This window comes from Mirounga leonina, unplaced genomic scaffold (assembly GCF_011800145.1).
Source record: "Mirounga leonina isolate KUSES-001 unplaced genomic scaffold, KU_Mleo_1.0 Mir_53, whole genome shotgun sequence".
NCBI classification, from domain to species: Eukaryota; Metazoa; Chordata; class Mammalia; order Carnivora; family Phocidae; genus Mirounga; species Mirounga leonina.
The window spans coordinates 65,441,823-65,468,429 of NW_023270807.1; the positions used below are offsets into that span (position 1 = coordinate 65,441,823).

At 40.9% G+C, this 26,607-nt stretch overlaps 1 protein-coding gene across 6 annotated transcripts in view; it reads left to right on the top strand.

Annotated features, from left to right (window-relative positions):
* FIG4 (FIG4 phosphoinositide 5-phosphatase) overlaps positions 1–26,607 on the top strand; it is a 128,594-nt gene that overhangs the window by 96,715 nt on the left and 5,272 nt on the right. The window contains exon 23 of one of the 6 annotated variants that reach the window (XM_034991792.1): positions 17,227–17,913. The exons of 4 other annotated variants lie outside the window; for them this stretch is intronic. In XM_034991792.1, coding sequence (XP_034847683.1) covers positions 17,227–17,332 — 106 coding nt within the window. In that variant the 3' untranslated portion in view covers positions 17,333–17,913. Of the gene's footprint in view, positions 1–17,226; positions 17,914–26,607 lie in introns of those variants that run through there. One more of the 6 variants, XM_034991794.1, reaches the window with a different exon arrangement.

The window sequence follows — 26,607 nt, forward strand, 5'->3', positions numbered from 1 at the left end:
TTCTCTCTCCTTTTAGTTCTGTATTTGCTTTACATAGTTAGGTGCTTCAATGTTGGGCACATAAATATTTACAATTCTTTTATCTTTGTGGTGGCTTGATCCCCTTTACCTTTATATAATTACTTTCTTTGTCTCTTTTGACCATTTTTTTTCCATTTAAAGATGCTTAATTCTTCTTCTTCTTATTTTTTTATTCTTATGTTAATCCCCATACATTACATCATTAGTTTTAGATGTAGTGTTCCATGATTCATTGTTTGTGCATAACACCCAGTGCTCCATGCAGAATGTGCCCTCCTCAACACCCATTACCAGGCTAACCCATCCTCCCACCCCCCTCCCCTCTAGAACCCTCAGTTTGTTTTCAGAGTCCATCGTCTCTCATGGTTCGTCTACCCCTCTGATTTCCCCTGCTTCATTCTTCCCCTCCCGCTACCTTCTTCTTCTTCTTCTTTTTTTTTTTCCTTAACATATATTGCATTATTTGTTTCAGAGGTACAGATCTGAGATTCAACAGTCTTGCACAATTCACAGCACTTACCAGAGCACATACCCTCCCCAGTGTCTATCACCCAGTCACCCCATCCCTCCCACCCCACCCCCCACTCCAGCAACCCTCAGTTTGTTTCCTGCGATTAAGAATTCCTCATATCAGTGAGATCATATGATACATGTCTTTCTCTGTTTGACTTATTTCGCTCAACATAATACCCTCCAGTTTCATCCACGTTGTTGCAAATGGCAAGATCTCATTCCTTTTGATGGCTGCATAATATTCCATTGTATATATATACCACATCTTCTTTATCCATTCATCTGTCAATGGACATCTTGGCTCTTTCCACAGTTTGGCTATTGTGGACATTGCTGCTATAAACATCGGGGTGCACGTACCCCTTCGGATCCCTACTTTTGTATCTTTGGGGTAAATACCCAGTAATGCAATTGCAGGATCATACGGTAGCTCTATTTTCAACTTTTTGAGGAACCTCCATACTGTTTCCCAGAGTGGCTGCACCAGCTTGCATTCCCACCAACAGTGTAGGAGGGTTCCCCTTTCTCCGCATCCCCACCAACATCTGTCGTTTCCTGACTTGTTAATTTTAGCCATTCTGACTGGTGTGAGGTGGTATCTCATTGAGGTTTTGATTCGGATTTCCCTGATGCCGAGCGATATTGAGCACTTTTTCATGTGTCTGTTGGCCATTTGGATGTCTTCTTTGCAAAGATGTCTGTTCATGTCTTCTGCCCATTTCTTGATTGGATTCTTTGTTCTTTGGGTGTTGAGTTTGATGAGTTCTTTATAGATTTTGGATACTAGCCCTTTATCTGATATGTCATTTGCAAATATCTTCTCCCATTCTGTCGGTTGTCTTTTGGTTTTGTTGACTGTTTCCTTTGCTTTGCAAAAGCTTTTTATCTTGATGAAGTCCCAATAGTTCATTTTTGCCCTTGCTTCCCTTGCCTTTGGCGATGTTTCTAGGAAGAAGTTGCTTCAGCTGAGGTCAAAGAGGTTGCTGCCTGTGTTCTCCTTTAGGATTTTGATGGACTCCTGTCTCACATTTAGGTCTTTCAACCATTTGGAGTCTATTTTTGTGTGTGGTGTAAGGAAATGGTCCAGTTTCATTCTTCTGCATGTGGCTGTCCAATTTTCCCAACACCATTTGTTGAAGAGACTGTCTTTGTTCCATTGGACATTCTTTCCTGCTTTGTCAAAGATGAGTTGACCATAGAGTTGAGAATCCATTTCTGGGCTCTCTATTCTGTTCCATTGATCTATGTGTCTGTTTTTGTGCCAGTACCATGCTGTCTTGATGATGACAGCTTTGTAATAGAGCTGGAAGTCCGGAATTGTGATGCCACCGGCTTTACTTTTCTTTTTCAACATTCCTCTGGCTATGCGGGGTCTTTTCTGGTTTCATACAAATTTTAGGATTATTTGTTCCATTTCTTTGAAAAAAGTGGATGGTATTTTGATGGGGATTGCATTGAATGTGTAGATTGCTCTAGGTAGCATTGACATCTTCACAATATTTGTTCTTCCAATCCATGAGCATGGAACGTTTTTCCATTTCTTTGTGTCTTCCTCAATTTCTTTCATGAGTATTTTATGGTTTTCTGAGTACAGATCCTTTGTCTCTTTGGTTAAATGTATTCCTAGGTATCTTATGGTTTTGGGTGCAATTATAAATGGGATCGACTCCTTAATTTCTCTTTCTTCTGTCTTGTTGTTGGTGTATAGGAATGCCACTGATTTCTGTGCATTGATTTTATATCCTGCCACTTTACTGAATTCCTGTATGAGTTCTAGCAGTTTTGGGGTGGAGTCTTTGGGGTTTTCCACATAAAGTATCATATCATCTGCAAACAGTGAGAGTTTGACTTCTTCTTTGCCGATTTGGATGCCTTTTATTTCTTTTTGTTGTCTGACTGCTGTGGCTAGGACTTCTAATACTATGTTGAATAGCAGTGGTGATAGTGGACATCCCTGCCGCGTTCCTGACCTTAGGGGGAAAGCTCTCAGTTTTTCCCCATTGAGAATGATATTCGCTGTAGGTTTTTCATAGATGGCTTTTATGATATTGAGGTATGTACCCTCTATGCCTATACTCTGAAGAGTTTTGATCAAGAAAGGATGCTGTACTTTGTCAAAAGCTTTTTCTGCATCTATTGAGAGGATCATATGATTCTTGTTCTTTCTTTTGTTAATGTATCACGTTGATTGATTTGCGGATGTTGAACCAACCTTGCAGCCCAGGGATAAATCCCACTTGGTCGTGGTGAATAATCTTTTTAATGTACTGTTGGATCCTATTGGCTAGTATTTTGGTGAGAATTTTTGCATCCATGTTCATCAGGGATATTGGTCTGTAATTCTCCTTTTTGATGGGGTCTTTGGTTTTGGGATCAAGGTAATGCTGGCCTCATAAAATGAGTTTGGAAGTTTTCCTTCTATTTCTATTTTTTGGAACAGTTTCAGAAGAATAGGTATTAATTCTTCTTGAAATGTTTGGTAGAATTCCCCTGGGAAGCCATCTGGCCCTGGGCTTTTGTTTGTTGGGAGATTTTTGATGACTGCTTCAATTTCCTTAGTGGTTATAGGTCTGTTCAGGTTTTCTATTTCTTCCTGGTTCAGTTTTGGTAGTTGATACATCTCTAGGAATGCATCCATTTCTTCCAGGTTATCTAATTTGCTGGCATAGAGTTGCTCATAATATGTTCTTATAATTGTTTGTATTTCTTTGGTGTTGGTTGTGATCTCTCCTCTTTCATTCATGATTTTGTTGATTTGGGTCATTTCTCTTTTCTTTTTGATAAGTCTGGCCAGGGGTTTATCAATCTTGTTAATTCTTTCAAAGAACCAGCTCCTAGTTTCATTGATCTGTTCTATTGTTCTTTTAGTTTCTATTTCATTGATTTCTGCTCTGATCTTTATTATTTCTCTTCTCCTGCTGGGTGTAGGCTTTATTTGCTGTTCTTTCTCCAGCTCCTTTAGGTGGAAGGTTAGGTTGTGTACTTGAGACCTTTCTTGTTTCTTGAGAAAGGCTTGTATTGCTATATACTTTCCTCTTAGGACTGCCTTTGCTGCATCCCAAAGATTTTGAATAGTTGTGTTTTCATTTTCATTGGTTTCCATGTATTTTTTTAATTCTTCTTTAATTTCCTGGTTGACCCATTCATTCTTTAGTAGGATGCTCTTTAGCCTCCTTGTATTTGAGTTCTTTCCGACTTTCCTCTTGTGATTGAGTTCTAGTTTCAAAGCATTGTGGTCTGAAAATAGGCAGGGAATGATCCCAATCTTTTGGTACCATTTGAGACCTGATTTATGACCTAGGATGTGATCTATTCTGGAGAATGTTCCATGGGCACTAGAGAAGAATGTGTATTCCGTTGCTTTGGGATGGAATGTTCTGAATAGGTCTGTGAAGTCCATTTGGTCCAGTGTGTCATTTAAAGTCTTTATTTCCTTGTTGATCTTTTGCTTAGACAATCTGTCCATTTCAGTGAGGGGGTTGTTAAAGTCCCCCACTATTATTGTATTGTTGTTGATGTGTTTCTTTTCTTTTGTTATTAATTGCCTTATATAATTGGCTGCTCCCATGTTAGGGGCATAGATATTTACAATTGTTAGATCTTCTTGTTGGATAGACCCTTTAAGTAGGATATAGTGTCCTTCCTCATCTCTTATTAGTCTTTTGTTTAAAATCTAATTTGTCTGATATAAGGATTGCCACCCCAGCTTTCTTTTGGTGTCCATTAGCATGGTAAATGGTTTTCCACCCCCTCACTTTCAATCTGGGGGTGTCTTTGGGTCTAAAATGAGTCTCTTGCAGACAGCATATCGATGGGTCTTGTTTTTTAATCCAGTCTGATAGCCTGTGTCTTTTGATTGGGACATTTAGCCCATTTACATTCAGGGTAACTATTGAAAGATAGGAATTTAGTGCCATTGTATTGCCTGTAAGGTGACTTTTACCGTATATTGTCTGTGTTCCTTTCTGGTCTGTGTTGCTTTTAGGGTCTCTCTTTGCTTAGAGGACCCCTTTCAAGATTTCCTGTAGGGCTGGTTTTGTGTTTGCAAATTCCTTTAGTTTTTGTTTGTCCTGGAAGCTTTTTATCTCTCCTTCAATTTTCAGTGACAGCCTAGCTGGATATAGTATTCTTGGCTGCATATTTTTCTCATTTAGTGCTCTGAATATATCCTGCCAGTCCTTTCTGGCCTGCCAGGTCTCTGTGGATAGGTCTGTTGCCAGTTTAATGTTTCTACCATTGTAGGTTACATATCTCTTCTCCCGAGCTGCTTTCAGGATTTTCTCTTTGTCTATGAGACTCGTAAGTTTTACTATGAGATGTTGGGGTGTTGACCTATTTTTATTGATTTTGAGAGGGGTTCTCTGTGCTTCCTGGATTTTGATGCCTGTTTCCTTCCCCAAATTAGGGAAGTTCTCTGCTATAATTTGCTCCATTATACCTTCTGCCCCTCTCTCTCTTTCTTCTTCCTCTGGGATCCCAATTATTCTAATGTTGTTTCGTCTTATGGTATCGCTTATCTCTCGAATTCTGCCCTCGTGATCCAGTAGTTGTCTATCTCTCTTTTTCTCAGCTTCTTTATTTTCCATCATTTGGTCTTCTATATTACTGATTCTCTCTTCTGCCTCATTTATCCTAGCAGTTAGCGCCCCCATATTTGATTGCACCTCATTAATAGCCTTTTTGATTTCTACTTGGTTAGATTTTAGTTCTTTTACTTCTCCAGAAAGGGTTTCTCTAATAACTTCCATATTTTTTTCAAGCCCAGCTAGTATCTTTAAAGTGATGATTCTGAACTGTAGATCTGACATCGTACTAATGTCCGTATTGAGTAGGTCCCTGGCAGTCAGTACTACCTATTGTTCTTTTTGTTGAGGTGATTTTTTCTGTCTTGTCATTTTGTGCAGAGAATAGATTAATGAGAGAACAAAATGCTAGCAGAGTAACAACGTCCCAGAAAATATACTCTAAACAAATCAGAAAAGACCTGAAGCAGTGGAAAAAGAAATGGAAAGAGAGAAAAAAGAAAAAGAAAAAGAAGAAAAAGAAAAAGATAAAAACAAACAAAAACAAACAAAACAAAACAACAACAACAAAAAAACACAGAATGTGGTCAAATATGATCAGGCTGGTATATAGATCAGTGCCACACACTAGATTTGGGGTATATTTTGGTCGTTTAGAAGAAAGTGCCTCCCAAAATTTTAAAGAAAGAACAACTTATATATGTACAAAAAATAAGGGTTGATATGATGAAGGGATGGAATATGACTGTAAAGATGGAGATTGTAAAAAATTTTATAAAAGGAATTGATAAGAAATTGTTTGAAAAAAGAAAGAAGAGGATTTAAAAAAAGAAAAAAGAAAAAAAAAGGGAGAGAATGTGATCAGGCAGGGGAGTAGAAAAAACCATATACTAGAGATTTAGGGTATATTTTAATCTGTTAGAAGAAACTATCTCAAAATTTTAAAGAGAGAACAACTTATATATATATGCCAAAAATACGGGTAACTACTATGAAGGGCTAGAATATGACTCTAAAAATAAAAAATAAAAATGTTTTTTAAAAAAAGGGATTAATAAGATGTTGATTGAAGAAGGGAAAAAGAAAAATTCAAAAAAAAAAGAAAAAAAGACAGTTAAAAAAAATTAACTTTGAAAGACTAAAGAATCATGGTAAAAAAGCCATGAATTCTATATGCAGTATTCCCCTAGCGCTGAAGTTCTGCCGTTCTCATTGATCGGTAAACTTGGTCTTGGCCGGCTGTTCTCGCTGATCTTCTGGGGAGGGGCCTGTTGCCATGGTTTCCAAATGTCTTTGCCGGAGGCGGAATTGCCCCGCCCTTGCCCCCTCCCGGCTAAGTAATCTGCTCGGGTTTGCTCTCCGGAGCTTTTGTTCCCTGCGAGCTTTCCGTACAGCTTTGGAGGTGGAGAGTGAAAACGGCAGCCTCCCAATCTCTGCCCCGGAGGAGCCAAGAACGCGCGGCCCCGCTCCTCAGTGAGCCCCCAGAGAAAAGCAGCCACTCACTCCCGGCTCCCCTGTCTCCGGCCGCACTCCGTGCTCACCTGGCCTGTGACCCCACGTTTCTATCTCTGGCACCCGACTCGGTGTGGAGTCTCCAAACCCAGCAGATCCCTGCGGTGCACTCCCGCGCGGCTCCTCCCGGGGGAGGAAGGTGAGTCTCCCCAGATCTGCTGCTTGTTGGGTCCCTGCTGGAGGAGCAGGGGCCCGACTGTGCTGTGGATCACGGTTTATGACAACCCCAAGCTGAGAGCCCACGCCTGGGCTCTGCCTCTGCAGCCGGCTTCCCTGCTCCGTTACCTGGGAGCTCTGCCACACTCAGTCACCCCCGGTCTTTCTGTGACCCCGAGGGTCCTGAGACCACACTGTCCCGGAGGGTTCCACCCCCCGCTTAGCCACCAGAGTGACGTCCCTCAGCGGAGCCAACTTCTAAAAGTTCTGATTTTGTGCTCCGTGGTTCTATCACTTGCCAGAAGCGGCCAACGGAGGCCCCTCCCCCGCCGTCTATCCGCCCGAATAACGCCTCGGATTCACTTTGCACGTCCTACCTTCCAGAAAGTGGTTGCTTTTCTGATGAGAGAGTTGTTGCTATTCTTTTCTTCAATCTCCTGTTGAGTTTGTAGGTGTTCAGAATGATTTGATCCCTATCCAGCTGGATTCCTGAGAGGAGACAAAATCCAGGTCTCCTACTCCTCCGCCATCTTGCTCCGCCCCCTTGACCATATTTAACTTAAAGTTGCTGCTGCCTTTTTGGTTATCAGTTGCTTGAAATATCTTTTTCCATCCCTTCACTCTCAGTCTATGTGTGTCCTTAAAACTAAAGTGAGTTTCTTGTAGGCAGCATATTGTTGGATCTTGTGTTTTATCCATTTAGCCACTCTATATCTTTTGATGGGAGAATTTAATCCAATTATTTAAAGTAATTAAAGATAGGTAAAGACTTACTGTTGCCATTTTGTTCATTGCTTTCTGTTTTGTACTTTCTTTGTTCCTTGCTTCCTCTCTCGCTGTCTTCCTTTGTGATTTGATGACTTTTGTAGTAGTATGGTTTGACTCCTTTTGTTATCTATTTTTAAATGACAACAACAACTTCAATAGCATACAGAAACTTCATACTTTAACATCTCTTCCCCTTTGCATTTTAGGTTACCAATGTTACTGTTTACATCTTTTTTATATTATATATCCAATAACATGTTATTATAGTTATGTTTTTTAGACACATTTATTTTTTAACCTTTAAACTAGAGTTGCAAATGAATTACACACTACCAATACAGTATTAGAGAATCTGACTTTGATTATATATTTACTATTACCAGTGAGTATTACACATTCATATGTTTTCGTGATGTTAATTAGTATCCTTTTATTTCCACTGCCCACCAAGCCCCGTAGACAGACAGGGCCACCAGCTTGGCAATGCAGATAAGCACAGCCACTGCCTAGGATCTCTGCTGGGGCACAGCTGCAAAGAGAAATGTGGTCTGCCAAAATTGAGCACTGGTTACTGTAAACCCTGCCTACCTTCCCTGCTTCTGATTCTCAGTAGTCCAGGCCTGCAGAGTTCCTTTGACCCCGGTGAGGCAAGATCCAAATGCGCCTCCTGGGAAGGACTCTGCAGTGCTGGGGGACCTGGATGTCCACTTTGGGCTCTTTTTCCCTCCCACTGTAGAAACCCCTGGGGGCCCCTGTTGGTATAGCACTGTGCTGGCCTGGGAAGGGGCAGTGCGGTCAGAGTGTAGCCACTCCTCTTAATCTTTCTAAGGTCATCCTTCTCAGCCTTGTTTTCCAGGGGGGTGCTTCAGCCTCATCCCTGGGTTCTGAGATTTTCACATTGCTGTCTTGTCTATGCATATTTGCCAGTCAGTCTTGCAAAGGGGACTGAAGTTGGGAATGATCTATGTCACTATCTTGAGCCATACTTTCTGATTTTCAGTTTCCTGCTGCTACCAAGTTGCTGAAGCTCTTCAAAAGAATTCTTCAAAAGAATTCCTTCCCCATATGTAACTAGCTCTTAGAATCCCATGATCAGCATGTCAAGAATAGAACCATGACTTCCTGATTTCCATTTGTCTGTTGTTTTCAAATACATGAAGCTCTAAAAGTTTTGCTTTGTTTTTATATTTACCTTACTCTTAGAATCTTATGATTAAAAAAAATTATGGCAGTTTGATCTCAGTTGAAAAGAATGAAAATTTTTCCATTTTTTTTTGAAAGATTTTATTTATTTATATGAGAGAGAGAGTGAGAGAGAGAGCACAAGAGGGGGGAGCAGGAGAGGGAGAAGCAGACCCCCCGCTGAGCAGGGAGCCCGATGCGGGACTCGATCCAGGGATTCCAGGATCATGACCTGAGCCGAAGGCAGTCGCTTAACCAACTGAGCCACCCAGGCGCCCCAAATTTTTCCATTTTTAAAAATCTTTCCTCTCAAACCCACTTTCCATTAGTTTGTAAAAAAAAAAAAACTCTCTTAAGATGGTTTATATCCATTAGTAGAGGATCATGGTTTCTACTGTGTATGTGTGATGTCACCAAAGCACTAATTAAGCCCCAGAATATCTGAATAAAATGTATCTTGTCCTTCTCCAGAAGTAAAAAGGGATTGAGACTATCTTGACTTTCTTAACCATTTTGTTTTACTGTGTATAATTGTGTTAGGAATTTGTTACTTACTGTTAAAGTCAACCAGCACTGTACCTCAAAGTGATATTTCTTTGAAAATAAAACTTTTAGGCTTATTTCAAAAGATGAATAGCTAAATTGATAGTTACATTATGATTTGGTTAGAAAACAGAAAAGTAAATTGACTACAGTTAATATGTTAGATACATTTATTTTTAATAATAGAGCTAGGAAAAACATTCTGATAATCTCAGAAGAATCAGTAAATGTTTAACAGATAGAAAAAGAGCAAAATGTTATTTTAGGTATCTTTTTGGGGACTCTAAATAAAATTGTGAGCATACCTCAGATATATTATGCGTTTGGTTCCAGACCACTTCAATAAAGCAAATATTGCAATGAAGCAATTCAAATGAATTTTTTGTTTCCTAGTGCATATAAAAATTATGTTTACACTACAGTGTAGTTTATAAAGTGTACAATAGCATCATGTCTACAAAAACAATGTACAGACCTTAACTTAAAAATATTTTATTGCTAAAAAATGCTAACCTTTTAACAAGTCATAATCTTTTTGCTGGTGGAGGGTCTTGATGTTGATGGCTGCTGACTGATCAGGGTATAGTTGCTGAAGGCTAGGGTGGCTCTGGCAATTTCTTAAAATAAGACAACAGTGAAGTTTTGACACATTGATGGACTCTTCCTCTCATGAATGATTCTCTGTAGCATGAGATGCTGTTGATAGCATTTTACCCACAGTAGAACTTCTTTCAAAATTTGAGCCAGTCCTCTCAAATCCTGATGCTGCTTTATCAACTAAGTTTATGTCATATTCTGAATCCTTTGTTGGCATTTCAGCAGTCTTCACAGCATCTTCACCAGGAGTAGATTCCATCTCAGGAATGGAGCTCCTCATGAGGTTAACGTTTTCTCCTGAGATTGCAGCAATTCAGTCCCATCTTCAGTCACCACCTCTAATTCTAGATCTCTTGCTATTTCTACCACATCTACAATTATTTCCCCCACTGAGCCCCTCAGAGTCATCCTTGAGGGTTGGAATCAGCTTCTTCCAAACTTTTGTTAATGTTGATATTGTGTTGTACATCTCCATTGCAATTAGCCTTTAAGAAACTTGTCAAGGGGCGCCTGGGTGGCTCAGTCGGTTAAGCGTCTGACTTGGGCTCACGTCATGATCCTGGGGTCCTGGGATTGAGCCCCACATCAGGCTCCATGCTCAGTGGGGAGTCTGCTTCTCCCTCTGCCTCTGCCCCTTTCCCCCATTTGTGCGCTCACGCACGCGCATGCACTCTCTCTTGGAAATAAATAAATAAAATCTTTAAAAAAAAAAAGAAACTTGTCAAGTTATAGTGCCGTATCAAAGAAAAATATTCACAATTATCTGGAACGATTATTAAAACACTCCTTCATTTTCTAACTACACATCTCTGTGAGGTCAGAGTTTCTTCATATACTTCATATACTTCAACCAAAACAACATATCATGACAGATTCAGCCAGACGCAGATTTAAGAATTCAGATGCAAATTTAAGAATTTAATGTCTTAATTAAAACATTAAAGAGATCATGAATATGTCAGACATTACTTGCGTTGTCACTAGTTTTCTTTTGTTTTGGAAAATGTAGCTATTTTTCATTAAAACATATTATGTTAACATTTATCAGGTTTTCTACTGTTATTTTAAACAAATATTTTTAAATTTCTTAGTTTTCATTTCTCATATGATAAATATCAGTAGATGTAACCCATATAAGCCAAGGCTTATTGGGGTCCTCAGGAATGGTTTTAAGAGTGTAAAGGGGTCCTGAGACTAAAAAGTTTGAGAACTTAATGGCATAGAATGCTTGACCATGTATGTCACATGCAGCACCAAGGCAAACAAAACATTACTACATCACAACCTTGCTCAGTCCTTGCCAGCAGAATGAAATCCCTGATTGGTTGAAGAAATGTTTATTTTCTGGTTTTTTATTGTTTAAGAGCTCAAGGAAGCAAATATTTTCTTTTTAAAGGTTTCTGTCAAAAAATGGTTTGAACCTCTCAGGATACTTTCAGGTCCAAATAACAGAACACCTAATGCAGCTGGTGATTTATAATTTCACTTCACTGAAGGATTGCAGATAGGGCAGGCTTCAGAGCTGGTTGGTTGAGGAGCTTCATGGGATCATGAAGCGCCAGTTTCTTTCTCTCTCTCTGCTCTCCCTTCCTCAGTGTAGCCTCATCCTCAGAGTGGTAGCAAAATGGCTACAGCAGGTCCATGTGCCACCGTCAGACATGGTAGTGCCCAGAGGAAAAGAGGGATGTTTTCCCTGTGTCTCCTTAGCACCAGGGAGCTCCAAATTTGCTTAGCAGATTTTTCCCTCATGCCTCAGTGGCCAGGATCAGGTCACATCCAGTCCTTAACTGTGTCACTGCCAAGGGTGGTGGGCTTACTGTGTTGGTTAAAATAATCATTTTTGGGGAGCCGGATATGAAGAAGTCATCTACAGTGACCTAGTTACTCAAAGCAAAAAGTCCTTTGTGCCTATTCAGTTAGCTGGAAATTCATTTGCACAGAAGCCCAGTAAGAGAGGCAGCATGAATCTGTGGCAAGTATTCTAAGCCTGAGAGCCAGGAGCCCTGGGGTCTGGTCCCGCAGCTGACACTTTTGGGCTCTGAATCCCCTGTCATGGCCTTAATTCCTCATCTGTCAAAGGAGAGCTCCGACTAGAGCACTAGTTCCGAGACCCTCTGGTTCACTGGTTCCTCCATTCACTCACTCGCTCTTTCAATAGTATTTATAGAGTGCTTACTCTGTTACGGAAGTCACAGGGTACAGATATGCGCCAGACTGTTGCCTGTTGAACCACAACCATCTGTTCTTCCTCCCGCACTCCACACACAATGAAAGCCCAAAAGGGAGTCAGATCCAAACTGGTTTTTTTCCTCAGAGAATAAATTGTTTAATGCCCTTGGCAAAGAGTCTGTGCCACAAAGCTCATTAGCAGATTGTGACATCGCAAGAGTTGTGTCTCATCTTATTAAAATGTAGAACTTATGCAGAACTGAGAACATAGAGCCACAATCCTATGTTGACAGAGATGGGTGTTTGTCTCAGAGGAGACACTCCTGGGCCTGTGATTGCTGTGGTTCCCTCAGTGTCGGGAAGGCTGTGAGGCAGGGGAGCAGGCGTTAAGAGGACAGGACCGTCATGAGAAATCACACTGTGTTCTCTGAATACTGAAGGGCATTCTTACGTTTTATTTTTCAGATAAGATGTCAGAAAGGTTTCACTGTTTTAAACCAAGTTGCTAAGATTTTGCAGGCCTTTCTCAGATGCTGTGTTGGTTCATTTTTCATGTCACATGAAGTGTTGAGATAGCTGCGAGTATTTATCTGGGAGGAGAATTCGGAGTCATGTGATCACTCCCTCAAGTGATATTTGAGTTGCTGTCAGGTGAAGTGGGGCTTTTTTAAGTTGCTTCAGGGACTAATATAAGTGGAATGTAGAGGGAAGAAGATCTAGGGTCACTGAAGAGAAAATCTTTCCAACACAGAGCTCTCAGCAATGACATGGAAATATTCCATTATGAAAAGTCGTGAGTTCTCCCATTACTGAGAGTGCTCAGGCAGAGGCTGGATAACCTTCTGCCAGCCATGTTGTGAAGAGGTTCTTCATTTGATCTGAGTGTGGACAAGGTGACTTGGAAGGAAGGTCATCTCTTAGATTCTGTAGTTGTTATCATAGCTGTGACACCTCTGACGGCTTGAGATCAGTAGCAGTTTGAAACAGAAAGCAGGTGATTCATTTACTCACCAAATATTTATGAAGCACCTACTATGTGTTAGGCACTGTCCTAGACACTGGAGATACAGTAAAGAACAAGACTGGCAAGACACTCGGGGCGCTTGTGTTCCGGGGTAGGCAGACAAGCACTGAACAAATAAATGAATAAATAAGATCGTTTCCTATTAGGATATATGCTCTGAAGAACACAAGCCAGCATGATGGGAGAGAAAGATTGGGGCAGGTGAGGGTGGGGGTCTGTTTTAGATTAGGTTTTGAGAGCAAGTCTCTTTGAGGAATTAACACATGAGCTGAGACTGGAATGCAGACGAGGCATCTGCCCTGGGATGACTGGGGAAGAATGTTTGAAGCAGGGAGGACTTGCATGGAAGAGCAGGGTAGGAACAAGCTTGGCAGGTTTGAGAAGCAGGCAGAAGACTGAGTGAGAGGCCAGAGGGATGCCTATGGGATGGAGTAGGCACGGGTAGGGGCCAGATCTCACAGGAGCTCCCACGAGACCTTAGTGTTCCTCCATCTGGTGGGAAGGCACTGCAGGGTTTTCTGTAGAGTGGCATGCTCCAGTTCACATCTGTAAAAAATGACTGTGCATGTTTTCTGGAGGGTGAGTTGTAGGGGGCGAGGATACAAGCAAAGAGGAAAAAAGGAAACTCAAGAGAAATGTGGTTTCACAGAAGCCAAGAGAAGAAGAAGTCTCAAGAAGGAGGGAGTGGGCAGCAGTGTTGAAGACAGAAAAATCAGCAGGAAAGTTATTGATGGCCTTGATGAGCAAACGTTTATGGGTGGTAGCTTTGCAAACCCATTTAGAGTGAGTTTAGGGAAAAATGGGGAGTGAGAGGACATGGGGAATAGAAACCATTCTTTCAAAAAATGCTGTGAAGGAGTGCAAAGAAATAGGAACATATCTGGACGGGACTATGAAATCAGGGGATTGTTTCTAAGATCAAGTTATTCCAGCAGCTTCTCTGTGTGCTGATGGAAGGGGGTCTACAGAGAGGCAGATGCTAGGGACGCTAGACAAAGAGTGGGTGATTGCAGGAGAGAGTTCCTCTAAAGGGCACTGTGAATTGTTTTGTCTTTTTATTGAAATCCATAATTTCATTATCTTTGATACTGATTAGTTTATTGGGGTATTCTTGTATTAAGTTGAACCATATAGAATTACCAATATTCACACATTTTTTACCTACAAAAAATTACCATCATGTAATTCTACCTATAGTAGAATTAGGATTTTCTCCCTTACACACTTAAATTTCTGTAATAGGTCTTTATAATTCATATCCATTTTTAATATGGAAACAATCTCAAACTTCCCTAAAAGTTGCAATTACAGAAGAACATCTCCCTCCCCAAACCATTTGAGAGTAAGTTTCAGACCTGATGTTCTCTCTCTCTCTCTCTCTTTAGCAGTTGAGTGGGCATTTCCTATAAATAAGAGCATTCTCCAACAAAATCACAATTTACAATCTAGTAAAATCAGGAAATGAACATCAATACATTGCTACCAGCTAATCCCCTGACCCCATTCAAGTTTTTGCCAGTTGTTCCAGTAATGTCCTTAATTCCAAAAGGATCTGGTTTCGCATCTCACGTTGCATTTAGTCGTCAGGTTGCTTTAGTCTCTCCACTCTGCAACAGTTCCCCATTCTTCCTTGATTTTCATGACCTTGTCACTTCGACAGATACAGGCCAATTATTTTGTGGAGTAGCCAAGGATTTGGGTTTCATGATTATCTTCAGGTTATGAACCTTCAGCAATGTGATAGCCAACCTTCAAATTGGCCCACCTCCTGTTATCCCCACCCTTATACATTCTTCTCCCACCTGATACCAGAGTTGATCTTTGTGATGCAGAGCATGTAGCAGAAGTGATTAAGTTGTGAAGTAATCTCTTGGATCACTTGCTCTGTGTGAAGCAAGCTTCCGTGTCATGAGCAGCCCTATGCATAGGTCTACATAGCCACTGAAGCATCTAGCCAACAGCCAGTGAGAAACTGAGGCCTACCAACAATGTTGAGTGAGCTTGGAAGTGGATTCTCCAGCCCTGGTTAAACCTTGTAAGTTGACTGTCACCCTAACCAACTCTGACTTCAACCACAATCACCTGACCCCCAGAAACTATGACATAGAAAATGTTTGTTGACTGAAGGTACAAAATGAATACATGCAGAAATATCACAGAAGTGATGATGGTGGGTTCTTTCCATTGCATCCTATCAGGTGGCACACAATATCAATTTGTCCCATTGCTAATGATCTCTATTGCCATACCTTGGTTAAAAGCGGCATCTTCTGGGCTTTTCCCCTATGAAGGTGATCTTTTTTCTTTTAATCGATGAACATTTTGTGGGAGATACTTTGAAACTATGTAAATATCCTGTTCTTTATCAGACTTAGAACTTTTTTAGTTATTTCTCTCAGTATGAGGTCTTGGCTTTCTATTTTATTAAATGGGATGTAATCTGTTACAGTCCTTATTTATTTTGATGCTCAAATTGTCCCAAGTTTCACCTGAGCCCCTTCAGCCTGGCTCCTGTGTTCTTTGGACATGTCCTCATCATTCTTTGAACACTTCCCTTGATTTCTGGCACAAGATGTTCTAAGCTCATCATGTTCTTTGCCTGCCCCAGCCCTGAGATCAATCATTTCTCCAAGGATCCTGGTTCTTTTTAGTGGAAAATGATATAAAAGCCAAGGTCTGGGCACTAGGTGTGTCTGTTGCTATTGAGGGGGATGTTGCTGCTCCCAAGCCCACTCAAAAGACACGCACACATTTGCATATGTATCTGTGTAAATATGTATAGGCATATGTATAAATTACAGACATGTGCACAAATATACATATATGTATATACAAGTATATACTACATACATGTTTTTATATATTACATAATACAAGTGTATATATTTATAAATATAGTAAATTTAAATTACATATATTTAAATCTGTAAGTTCATGTTGATACCTCTAATTGTAGGGTATCCAGGGTTTCTGTCCTTCTCCCTTTCCATATTAGTGGCTCCTTTCTTCAACAGTGAGAAACTTGGCTCCTGTTACCCTTATTATGTTTATTTATTTGATTAACCCCTCTGATATAATCAGTCTTCCATCACCATTACACCTACCCCTTTCCCCGTATGGATGCCCTCCATTCGGGCTCTGACTTCTGTTGCAAAGGTACCCACCCTCATGAATGGCCTCCTCATTCCCTTGGACCCCAGGCCACCCCTCCCCATGGATACCCATACCTACCTCTCCCTGCTCAGGCCCTGACATACCACCTCAGGCTGCCCCTACACGTGGATACTCTCCTCACCCACTAAGGCCTTAACTCCCCTCAACCTGCCCTCTGTAGGGACGCCCTCCTTCCCCTGCTTGGGCTCTGATTCTCCACTTCGAGCCTTCCCTCCTGGTGTGGATGCCCTCTTCACCCCCCTTGGGCTTGGACACCCACGGGCTGTCACAGGCCACCTCTCCTTGCTCTGCCCCATCTAATGGCTTTAGAGCTAACTTGTTCAGGGGAGGCAGGGGGAGAGCAGGGCTTGATGGTTTTATAAAGGATGTCATTCTGAAAGGGCCACTCTGTCCCTCCATAGCTGAATTGTGAATTTCTTCTGTAGTGCTGAGTTCTGAATTTCTGATGACACCAGAATATCTTAGGAAACTTGCTGGAATACAAATCCCAAAGCAAACAAAGGCAACAATAGAAGTGGAACAACCAAAATATCCCTAGAAAATGGTTAAATAGTTTATAGGGAAGCATTCACTTTTCATTTTGGACTTTTGGTTACTCTTTAAATTTTCTACACATACTTTTATTTATATTAATAATACTAACAGACTATGGGCCATGCTTTATAATTTTCTATATCAAAAACATAATTAGCATTATTGTTATTTTTTAAAGAGATACAAAATACAGAATTTAAGACCCTACTGGTAGAGATTTTGATTCAGTACCTCTGGGCCAGGGCTGGGAATCTCTGCTTTATAAAGTTCTCCACTTGAATGTAATGATCAGCCAGGTTGGGGAGCCCCTGCTCCGTAGGCATTCCCTCAGCAGCTGTCCACATATCCACCAGGCAGCGTACCCAACTTTCCATCACAGATGAGCATGGACAGAGATAAAGCCATTGGAGTCTTTCTGAAAACTCAGGACTGCTAGGTTTTGTTTTGAAGGCTCATGATCCATCTAATACCTTCTTCCAAAAGACCATTTTCTCTGATTCTCCTTGTTAGTAAAGTGAAGGACAACTTTGAAAAGATGCCGGCTAAGTACTCTTCAAAACTATCAAGACCATCAAAAGACAAGGAAAATCAACTGTCACCGCCAAGAAGAAACTAAGGTGACATGATGACTAAATGTAATGGACCTTGAAGGGACCATGGACCAGAAAAGGACACATATGGACTTTAGCTAATAATAATGTGTCAATATCAGTTCATTAATGGCAACAGACGTCCCAGACTCGTAGGTGTGAATAATCGGGGAAACTGGGTGTGGCTATGTGGGAACTCTCTGTACTCTGCACAATGATTCTACAAGTCTCAAGAGGTTCTAAAATAAAAAGTTCATTAGAAAAAAAGATGCAGGATACAAGAGATGTGATGATGTGATATATCAAACTCAGTGGTAGCATTTGGTAAATCGAAAAGGTAAAAATACCCAAGTGGACATGAAGAATGTAAGTCGGGTGTCATCACCTCTGTGAGGGAGAAGAGACACATGACCATACTGTAACCCATTGGCCTGAGTTTTCAGGAGTGACAGGCCACTGCTGCTGCTGTTCCAGGAAGTTTGAGGACAGGTGGGACACATCGTTCCCAGAGGTCACTGTGTAGTGTCTGATGGATGACCGGTTGCCCCGAGGGAGAGTCCGGGCCTGCATACAGGCAGGGAAGAGCTGACTCTGGGAGGTGAGGTTACGTTCTTTGCCCTTTGAGAACAGCTGTTATGTGCTTGATGTGCACCCTGTCCTTTGTTGGCAGGACAGCCCCAGTGCTGTGCAGGATAACCAGCCCCTGTTGCCTGTGGCTCAAAGCCAAGTGTGCTCACATTATACACCAGCTGAAATGTTCAGGTTATAGCCTGCAAAACAATGCAGCCAAATATCGCTGGCTGCTCTTCTGGTGTTTGTAATAAAACATAGCTGAAATAGAGGGAAAACTGCGTTTCTTTTTATACGAAGATAACGTGTGCTACAAATGGGAGGGAAACCATACAGTTTATAAATTGCATCCTAAATTGGAACCTTTTACATATTTTAGATCTGAAAATCTTCCCTCTTCATTTCTCTAAACCCAAATGTTTTTTTAATTTTATTTTATTATGTTAATCACCATACATTACATCATTAGTTTTTGATGTAGTGTTTCATGATTCATTGAACCCAAACGTTCTTTTAAAAACACAAATGACATTTTTATTTGACAGTTCTCAGAGAGAATGTGCAATGTCGTTCTGCCATACGTGGACGAACAAAAATATCAGTGGGTATGGCCAAAACATAGAAAGTACCAGCATTGCTCATCAGTGTGCTTCTGGTAGACTGTCCCTTCTGTCTCCTCGGGCAGCAAGCGTACACATGCCCAAGTGCTGGAAGGATCCCCTTCCTGCTAGGACCATTTAGGAACAGGGCTCACCTGGGAAGGCTGGCTGCCTGCCCCTTGGTAAAGCAAGCGAGAGCCGGAGCTGTTTGCGTTTTGTTCATTGGCTGACTCTGTTGGTCAGAGATCAGTTGCAGAAAACATAATCCATTCTAGGAAGATTAAACCGAAAGTGATTTATTATAAGATTTAAAGTGACTTTCAGAATCACTGGAGGGCTGAGCAAAAAACTCTAGACCGAGCTTTGAGGAACAACTCCCCAAAGCATATGGCAAACCCTCAGAGTGCCTTCTGCATTTGCCCTAATTGGGAAACTATCCCAGGTAGCTGCTAGATGCAACCGGCCACCTCAGCTCTCATCAGGAAGCTGCCACCACTGCGGCCAACTTAAGAACGTGTTGCCTTTGCCGCAGTCTGTTGAACTGATGATACCCGAGAGCTCACTTCTCTCCATATGACTCAGTTCTAAATCAAAGCCTCCTGTGACTACAAGTGGTGAGTAGAACCTAAACCACATTTTGAACCCAAATTACAAGGGAGTCTGGGATTTTTTTTTTTTCTTCACTTTTCAGCTCCTGCACACTAGAAGGGGGGAGTTCAGGTAGATATGAGGGAATGTAAATGCTGTTATCTGTCACAGTCTGCCCCTCCAGCCACCCAGGTATCCATGCACACTCCTATGCTGTCGGTGGAACCCACTTCCTCCCCCATACGATACTGCACCCCATTCAACGCCCATGATCTCGAGGTTCTGTGCAGCTGTCTTTATCAGGTCCAGATGAAGCTTCTTGTAATCTACTGACCTATATACAAAAAGACTTCCTGTCTGCTCCCAATATACAATGGTTGCAAAGGAAAATAAAAACTCTCAGAAAGGGAGAAGATAGGAAACATACAGCCGCTGTTTGCACTAGCAGCCATCACTCGCATCAGGCCAGAATGGTGAAGGCACCCTGCTCAGATAGTGGAGGAAGGTCCTTGGGCAGCCCCCTGGAGGGCTGCCTTGTCCCCTAAGCTCCATGACCCAAATCTAACTGGTATACTAGCCGTCTCCCATCCACTGCAGTAGAAGAACAACTGATTTTCCTAACTCTGCTTGGACTGCTGCTGCAGGTGAACCAGAAGATGAAGGGCTCCACCACCTTCTGCCTACTTCCCCCGTCTCTGCATCACTGAATAGCCGCCACATCTGGACGTCTGTAGTATACCGCTGTCTTGGAGGAGAGCAAGTCCTGACGGAGTAGAAGCGGCAATCAGGCTGGAGAAGACTTGCCCGCAGAGCAGCCCTGGCTGAGCAGAGGTGTTGTGGCAGTGTCTGCCTCGGCAGCAAGGACAGTCTAGCCATGCAGGCAGCGATGTATCAAATTTAGAGATCAGCTTTGGAGATAGATGAAAAATATTCTTTTAAAAATAGCCATGTCTAGGGCGCCTGGGTGGCTCAGATGGTTAAGCGACTGCCTTCGGCTCAGGTCATGATCCTGGAGTCCCTGGATCGAGTCCTGCATCGGGCTCCCTGCTCGGCAGGGAGTCTGCTTCTCCCTCTGACCCTCCCCCCTCTCATGTGCTCTCTCTCTCTCATTCTCTCTCTCTCAAATAAATAAATAAAATCTTTAAAAAAAAAAAATAGCCATGTCTAGGGGCGCCTGGGTGGCTCGGTTGGTTAGGCATCCAACTCTTGATTTTGGCTCAGGTCATGATATCAGGATCCTGAGATCCAGCCCTGCATCAGACTCCGCTGCCCTGGGCATGGAGCCTGCTTAAGAGTCTCTCTCCCTCTGCCTCTCCCCCCCCCTAAAAATATAGCTATGCCTAGTTGGTTCTGGGAAGAAGACAGCAACAACATAGTTTTAAACTCTGAATCCTCACATAAAACTGAACAACCGGGTAGCAAAACCAAATACCCATATGCATTTACCTCAAATCTCTGTGATAAGATATCCCCACAAATCCCTAAATATAAGCAGGCGGTGGTGGTAAACCACCAAGAGCCACCAGACTTGCATTTTATCAGGGTTTATACAAGAGGAAGGAACAAGGAAGGAACAACAGGGTATCTGACACATGTGAATAGCTAACAGGAGATCACTACAGGCCAATTTGAGCACAGCAGCTGAAACTGGGAGGGGTTTTACCTGATTCCGTGCCAGCTGAGTGCAGGGGCCTCTGGGTGGGTTCTGAAAGGAGCTGAGGCAGTCTGGGCCACATAAATGTTTGAAACCAAACCACCAAAGCTCCCTTCCAGGTCAGGGGACCCATCTGATTCCCCATGGAGTCAAAATTGAGCAGGACAATGATAGTAGACACGAAGGAAAGAGAAAAGCAGAGAAAGGGAAGAGGTGCAGGACATCTCAGAAAGCAGTGTGCCATGGTTTTGAATACTTCACAAAAACAACCCAAGAGGGAGTTCTGTCAAGTCGCTCAGATTTTCTTGAACTACACCTTCTAAAGGTTCAGGAAAACTCATTTTGCATAATGAGCATCAGAAAAGTATCAAGATCCAATGTCATATAAAGTGATGAGAAGAAGAGAAGAAGACAGAGCAGGGATGTTTCCCTGCAGACCGTGAAAGCATGCCAGGAAGACATCAGTAAAAGAGAGCAAAACTGAAGTGTGTTGTTTCAAAATGTGCTTAAAATACAAAACTTAAAAATGCAAAAAGAAAAGAAGAAAAACAAAGATTTAAGAGAAAGTGTCAGATACTGGCAATAGGCAAAGAAGATTTACTATGGATAATTAGAGTTATGAAGAAGAAAAATCAAGGGAACAAAAAAAAATACTAGGGGCGCCTGGGTGACTCAGTCTGTTAAGTGTCCAACTCTTGGTTTCGGCTCACGTCATGCCTCAGGGTCATGGGATCGAGCCCCGTGCTGGGCTCTGCTCTCAGTGGGGAGTCTACTTGACTCTCTCCCTCTCCCTCTGCACCTCCTCCCCCCCCACTTTCTCTGTCTCCAAAATAAATAAATAAATCTTAGAGAACAAAAAAAATACTAAAAACTGTAATGCCAAAAAAACCCTTCTGAAATAGCTACTTAAAACTATATATTGAGAGAGCACACCACATACATGAGAGTGGTAACCCAGAATGATACAGTATAGTAAGTAAACTAGACTTGAAAGGGAAAAAAAAAATCCTTTAGATATCTAAACCAAAGGAAAGACTTCTAAGGGAAAAAAAATTAGATCATCAGATTTTTTACATGTAACTCTTTATATAAAAAAATGGAGTAATATATTTAGGATTCTCAAGGGAAAGAAATGTGAGCTGAGGATATTATTTCCAAATCTTTTAAGTATGAAAGCAGAGATAAACTGTTACAAGTAAGAACTCGGCATATTGTTCCCATGAGGCCTTCCAGTGGGATGTAGAGGAGAAGGAGCTTGAGACAATCAAAATGACTAGAGAGGCAGTGACATAAAGACCACTGTGAATTATAAACTCATAGAATCAAAATGCTGGTTAAAAGGGGGAGAGTATAGTATGTGAAAAAATGGGGAGGTACTGCGGGGAGCATAGGCAGATAGAGTGTCTCCAGGAATCATATTGGTGGTGGTAGTATTGTTATTCTAGTGCTGATATAGGTTCAATATGGGATAAATCAAATAATTATGGGCTGTTCTAATTCTGTCATCCTCTTTGTCCCTGAGAAGCAGGATTCTCTCCAGCATGGCATAAACACACACAGGTAAATGTGTAGGTACCTGCATGTATACATACAGTGGCCCAGGAACAAGGAGAATCTCTAGTACCCACATTGTGGTCTTAAAATAACCAATTCGCCGCTAAAAGGAACCAGAGCTCTGGGAGAAGTAGCTGATTCCAGGTCAGTGTCAGGTAATGGACAAAGGATCCTAAAACATCTTGTCAATCCAAATAGCAAGAAAGTTATTAAAGATTGCTGGGGTCATATCAAGAGGACTCAGGAGTGAACTTGAAGAGGCTCCCACTGGACAAAGATAGGATGATTTGAACTTCAATAGTAATAATAATTGCAGTGGAATGGAACTCATCAAATATGTTTAAATCCGTGAGTTTATAATTAAAAAAAAAAATCCTAATCACTTTGGAAGGACTGTAGGGAATCATTTCATTATCCAGAAAACTGGAAAATAAAGGGAAAAAGAATCAAGTATATGACACTTTGAATCGTATGAATTATACCACTGAATAACCAAATAAGAGGTGCGGGAAAGCATCTGTAAAAAGAAAAAATAACAGTGTTTCAACTAATTAATGAAAAAGAAATAATTAGCATTGCAATCCCCAGTGTTAACAGATGTAGGCATTGAGCATTATTGGCTGTTAACATCAAAAGAGATAAACAACTTAAGACAGTATGGCCCTCCTGATGAAACAGCATACCACCACCTTTAGACTTGCCAAAGCAATTGAAGCAAATTCTCACCAAGCTTCTGGAGGCAATTGCTGACTTGCAGAAATATAAAGGACAGAGGAACATTTTGAACTGCATTATAAATATGCAGTCAGCAAAATCCAGGCTGAGAGAAACTCTACAACCTGGACTCTTCAACTGATGAACTGTAAGGAAAAGAAAGGAGAGAGAATCTGTAGATTAAAAGGCATATCACACTTTTGAAAATGGGCAAGATTAAACTAACGTCTAGGGATGCACATTTAAATGAAAAAGTCGTTTTAGAAGTGCAAGGAAGTGATTACTATACAAGTCAGGATAATGGCTACTGTGGTTTTGATGGGAATGGGGCACATGGAAGGGGCTTAGCTGCCAAAATTTCTGTTTTTTGACCTGGGTGGTGTTCACCTTATAATATTTCTATGTGTCTGTTTTGTGTGGTTTCCTGTATCTGTGTTTTATTTTGCAATAACAATATGAAATGCATTGATAATTCTGAAGCACAGTAGTTTTTCCATGGTAAATATTGGGTAAACATTGTTAATTTTTTATGTTTAATTGACATATATATAAGGCAGTGATGTCATATCACCAAAACCTTTACCCTGACAAACCTATAACAGCCTTTAAGGCCCTTATGTGTATTACATTGATTCTTTTATATATAACAATATAAAAAGTCACATTTTAAGAGCAAGATGTTCCAACTCTATCTAAGAAATAGTAAATATTACAATATGTTATCTAAATTTACTGGCTCCATTACCCCAGAAGCTCATCAGCTATACTTTTTGTTCCAGTATCTGCACATTGTAAATGTCCATAAAATGGACATGGTAAAAATGAGTTCACGTGGGCTCATATGAAATACATCATTTTGTGGGGAGGGATGAAATATATGGATTGCCCTTCCCACAGCATTGTGTTGAAAGAATACATGTATATGTATATATATATAATGTACATAAGCATAAATATATATTTTAGTGTATATGAGCATCAATCTATATTATATATAAATATTTTATATATGTAGCATGTTTGTGTGTAAACATATGCTATTTCTTCATCTAGTGGATCTGATGAAAAATGACAAATGAGTCTTCAAAAGATAGATTTTAGCAGCCTTAGATGTGACACATGCATATATTTTTTGAGATATATTAAGGTCATCATGTTCTATAAATAATTGTTCTGTATTGTTGCTTAGGTTTAGGCATAAAATCTTCCTTTTCTGTGAGACTGCAGTGCTTTCTGGGTGGCCTGTCATTGACATGGCTCCTGACAGGTTGAAGGCAGATGAGTGTTTGAGAAACACACCCAAGAAGGGTTTTGCTGTCTTCATGCTCTCTCCATTACCAAAAAGCCACCTACTCCTCTCCTGTCCAAATCTTTAAAGACCTAGCCTACTGTGTGGAGTCAAGGTTCCTTAGTGCTGAGCCTTTGAAGGGCCTCATATACAGACCGAGCAGCCTGCATCTCTGGTGTGTGAGATTATACATTTTATGTTCCACCATCACAGATTATATTCTTCACTTCCTTCTCATCACCGCTTTTTGCTTCTTCTGTGGTAGATTGTTTAAAGACTGGCATTATTGTCCTCTTCTCCTTAATGAATTTTAACCTGCCTATGAGATTTCCAACCTCCCTTTCAGTGTCTCTGCTGCAGGACAGCCCAATCATCTTGTTATAATAGCAGCTATTAAGAGGATTTGAAAATGTTTGTATATAAAGAAATCAGATTTGTTCATTATTCTGTGACATGCTCATTAGCTTTCAGTGGCATGATAAGGCTGAAATAATTGGACTTTGTTAGGGATCATATATTAGATTGATAGCATTTTTTTAAAAAGATCTATTTATTTGAGAGAGAGCGTGTGCATGTACAAGCAAGGGAAGGGGCAGAGGGAGAGGAAGAGAAGTAGACTCCCCGCTAAGCGTGGAGCCCAATGCAGGGCTCAATCTCATGAGCCTGAGATCACAATCTGAGCCTAAATCAAGAGTTAAAGGCTTAACTGACTGAGCCACCCATGGGTCCCATAGATTCATAGCATTTTGTGTGTTAATATAGACTTCCTGTCTTTTAGTAGGAATAAAAAGGAAATTAATTTCTTTACCTTGATAATGTTTAGAATGTCACCAGCAACTACTAACATGGCTTAATTTCCCAATAATGGGTAAGCACTGGCCCCTCAAGCCCATCACCTTCACTCTATGGTATCACATGTATATACCCAAAGACATGTGAAAGTATCCTAGAGGGGCAAGGCAGCAAATAAGGAGGGCTTACCTGTATTTCCGGTGTCGAAATTGGCATGAAAGGTATGTAAAAGTGAATAGAGGCAGTGCCTGCTTTCTCAGATCCCAATAGAGGGGTGTATTTTGTCTTTTGTTGTATTAGAGGTGATTTGAAGATTGACATGTTCCTCTTGATTTCAGCCCGTTTAATAACTTTGTTAATCTGCCTGAGTCACTGTTTTCTCACCTCTAGAGGGTAAGGACCCACCCCCTCTGCCTCACCATTGTTTTTGAGCAACTTTGATAGCTTTACCCCACTAGAAGGCACTCCAGCTTGCCCTCAGTTTCCTTGTCCACTTACGGATTATCTGAAGAAAGGAACTGAAGAGCAAGGCTTCTGATGGGAAACCCTAGCTTTCCTATCATCTCAAGTAATCCAAATCACACTGAATTTAGGTTCTGAATTTAGAAACCCAAGATAAAATCTTATTCCTTAACTAGAGGTCATTCATTCATTCAGTGAGTAACTTTTGAGCACTTACCATATGCCAGATGCTCTTCTGGGCATTGGAGATAAAGAGGTGATCAAAATGGAGTTCGTATTCCTAGTAAGTATATAAATACATAAATAAAAGATCAGAGTGTGATAAATGCCATACAGAGATATATTAGGGTAATGGGCTTAGAAAGACCTAAAATTACCCAGAATTTGTGAGGAAAAAATTATAGGAAAGAGGTTCAAAAACAGTCTGTCCAATAGATCTTTCTGTGATGATGGAAATATTCGATATCTACAGTGTCCAACAGTGGCCATGACTTGCATGTGGCTGTCAGACACTTGAAATGTGACCAGTGCTACTGAGGAACTAATTTTAAATTTTATTTAATTTTAAGTAAATTTGAATAGCCACATGTGGCTAATGGCTACCATATTGGACAAGTGCAGTTTGAGAGCTACGTTTTGGATTTAGGTGTCTATACTTATGCACAGAATGTGAGTAATATGCCACATTCTCTTGAGATTTTACATGATAAAGCAAACACATTCTCACCACAGCATCTTGGTAAAATAGATTCATGACTAGGCTTCACTATAAGAGTACATTATTGGAAGGATACAAGCAACCTAATAAGGCAACTAAAGAGAAGCAATGGATGATCAAAAAAAAAAAAATGTTAGGTTGGCATCCACACACCGAGGGCTGAAAGCTCTGAGCAGTAGTAAAGGCTAGAAAGAGAGAAATTTATTTCATGGTGATGTGTACCATAGACCCCTCTGCTGGTTAGGTGATAAGGGCTATTATTTTCTAATAGAAATTATAAAACCTGTAGAAAGACAAATAGATGAATAATCAAGGGCTGGTGCTTTTAAGGCATTTGCTGAGGTTTTACTCCACTGAGACCA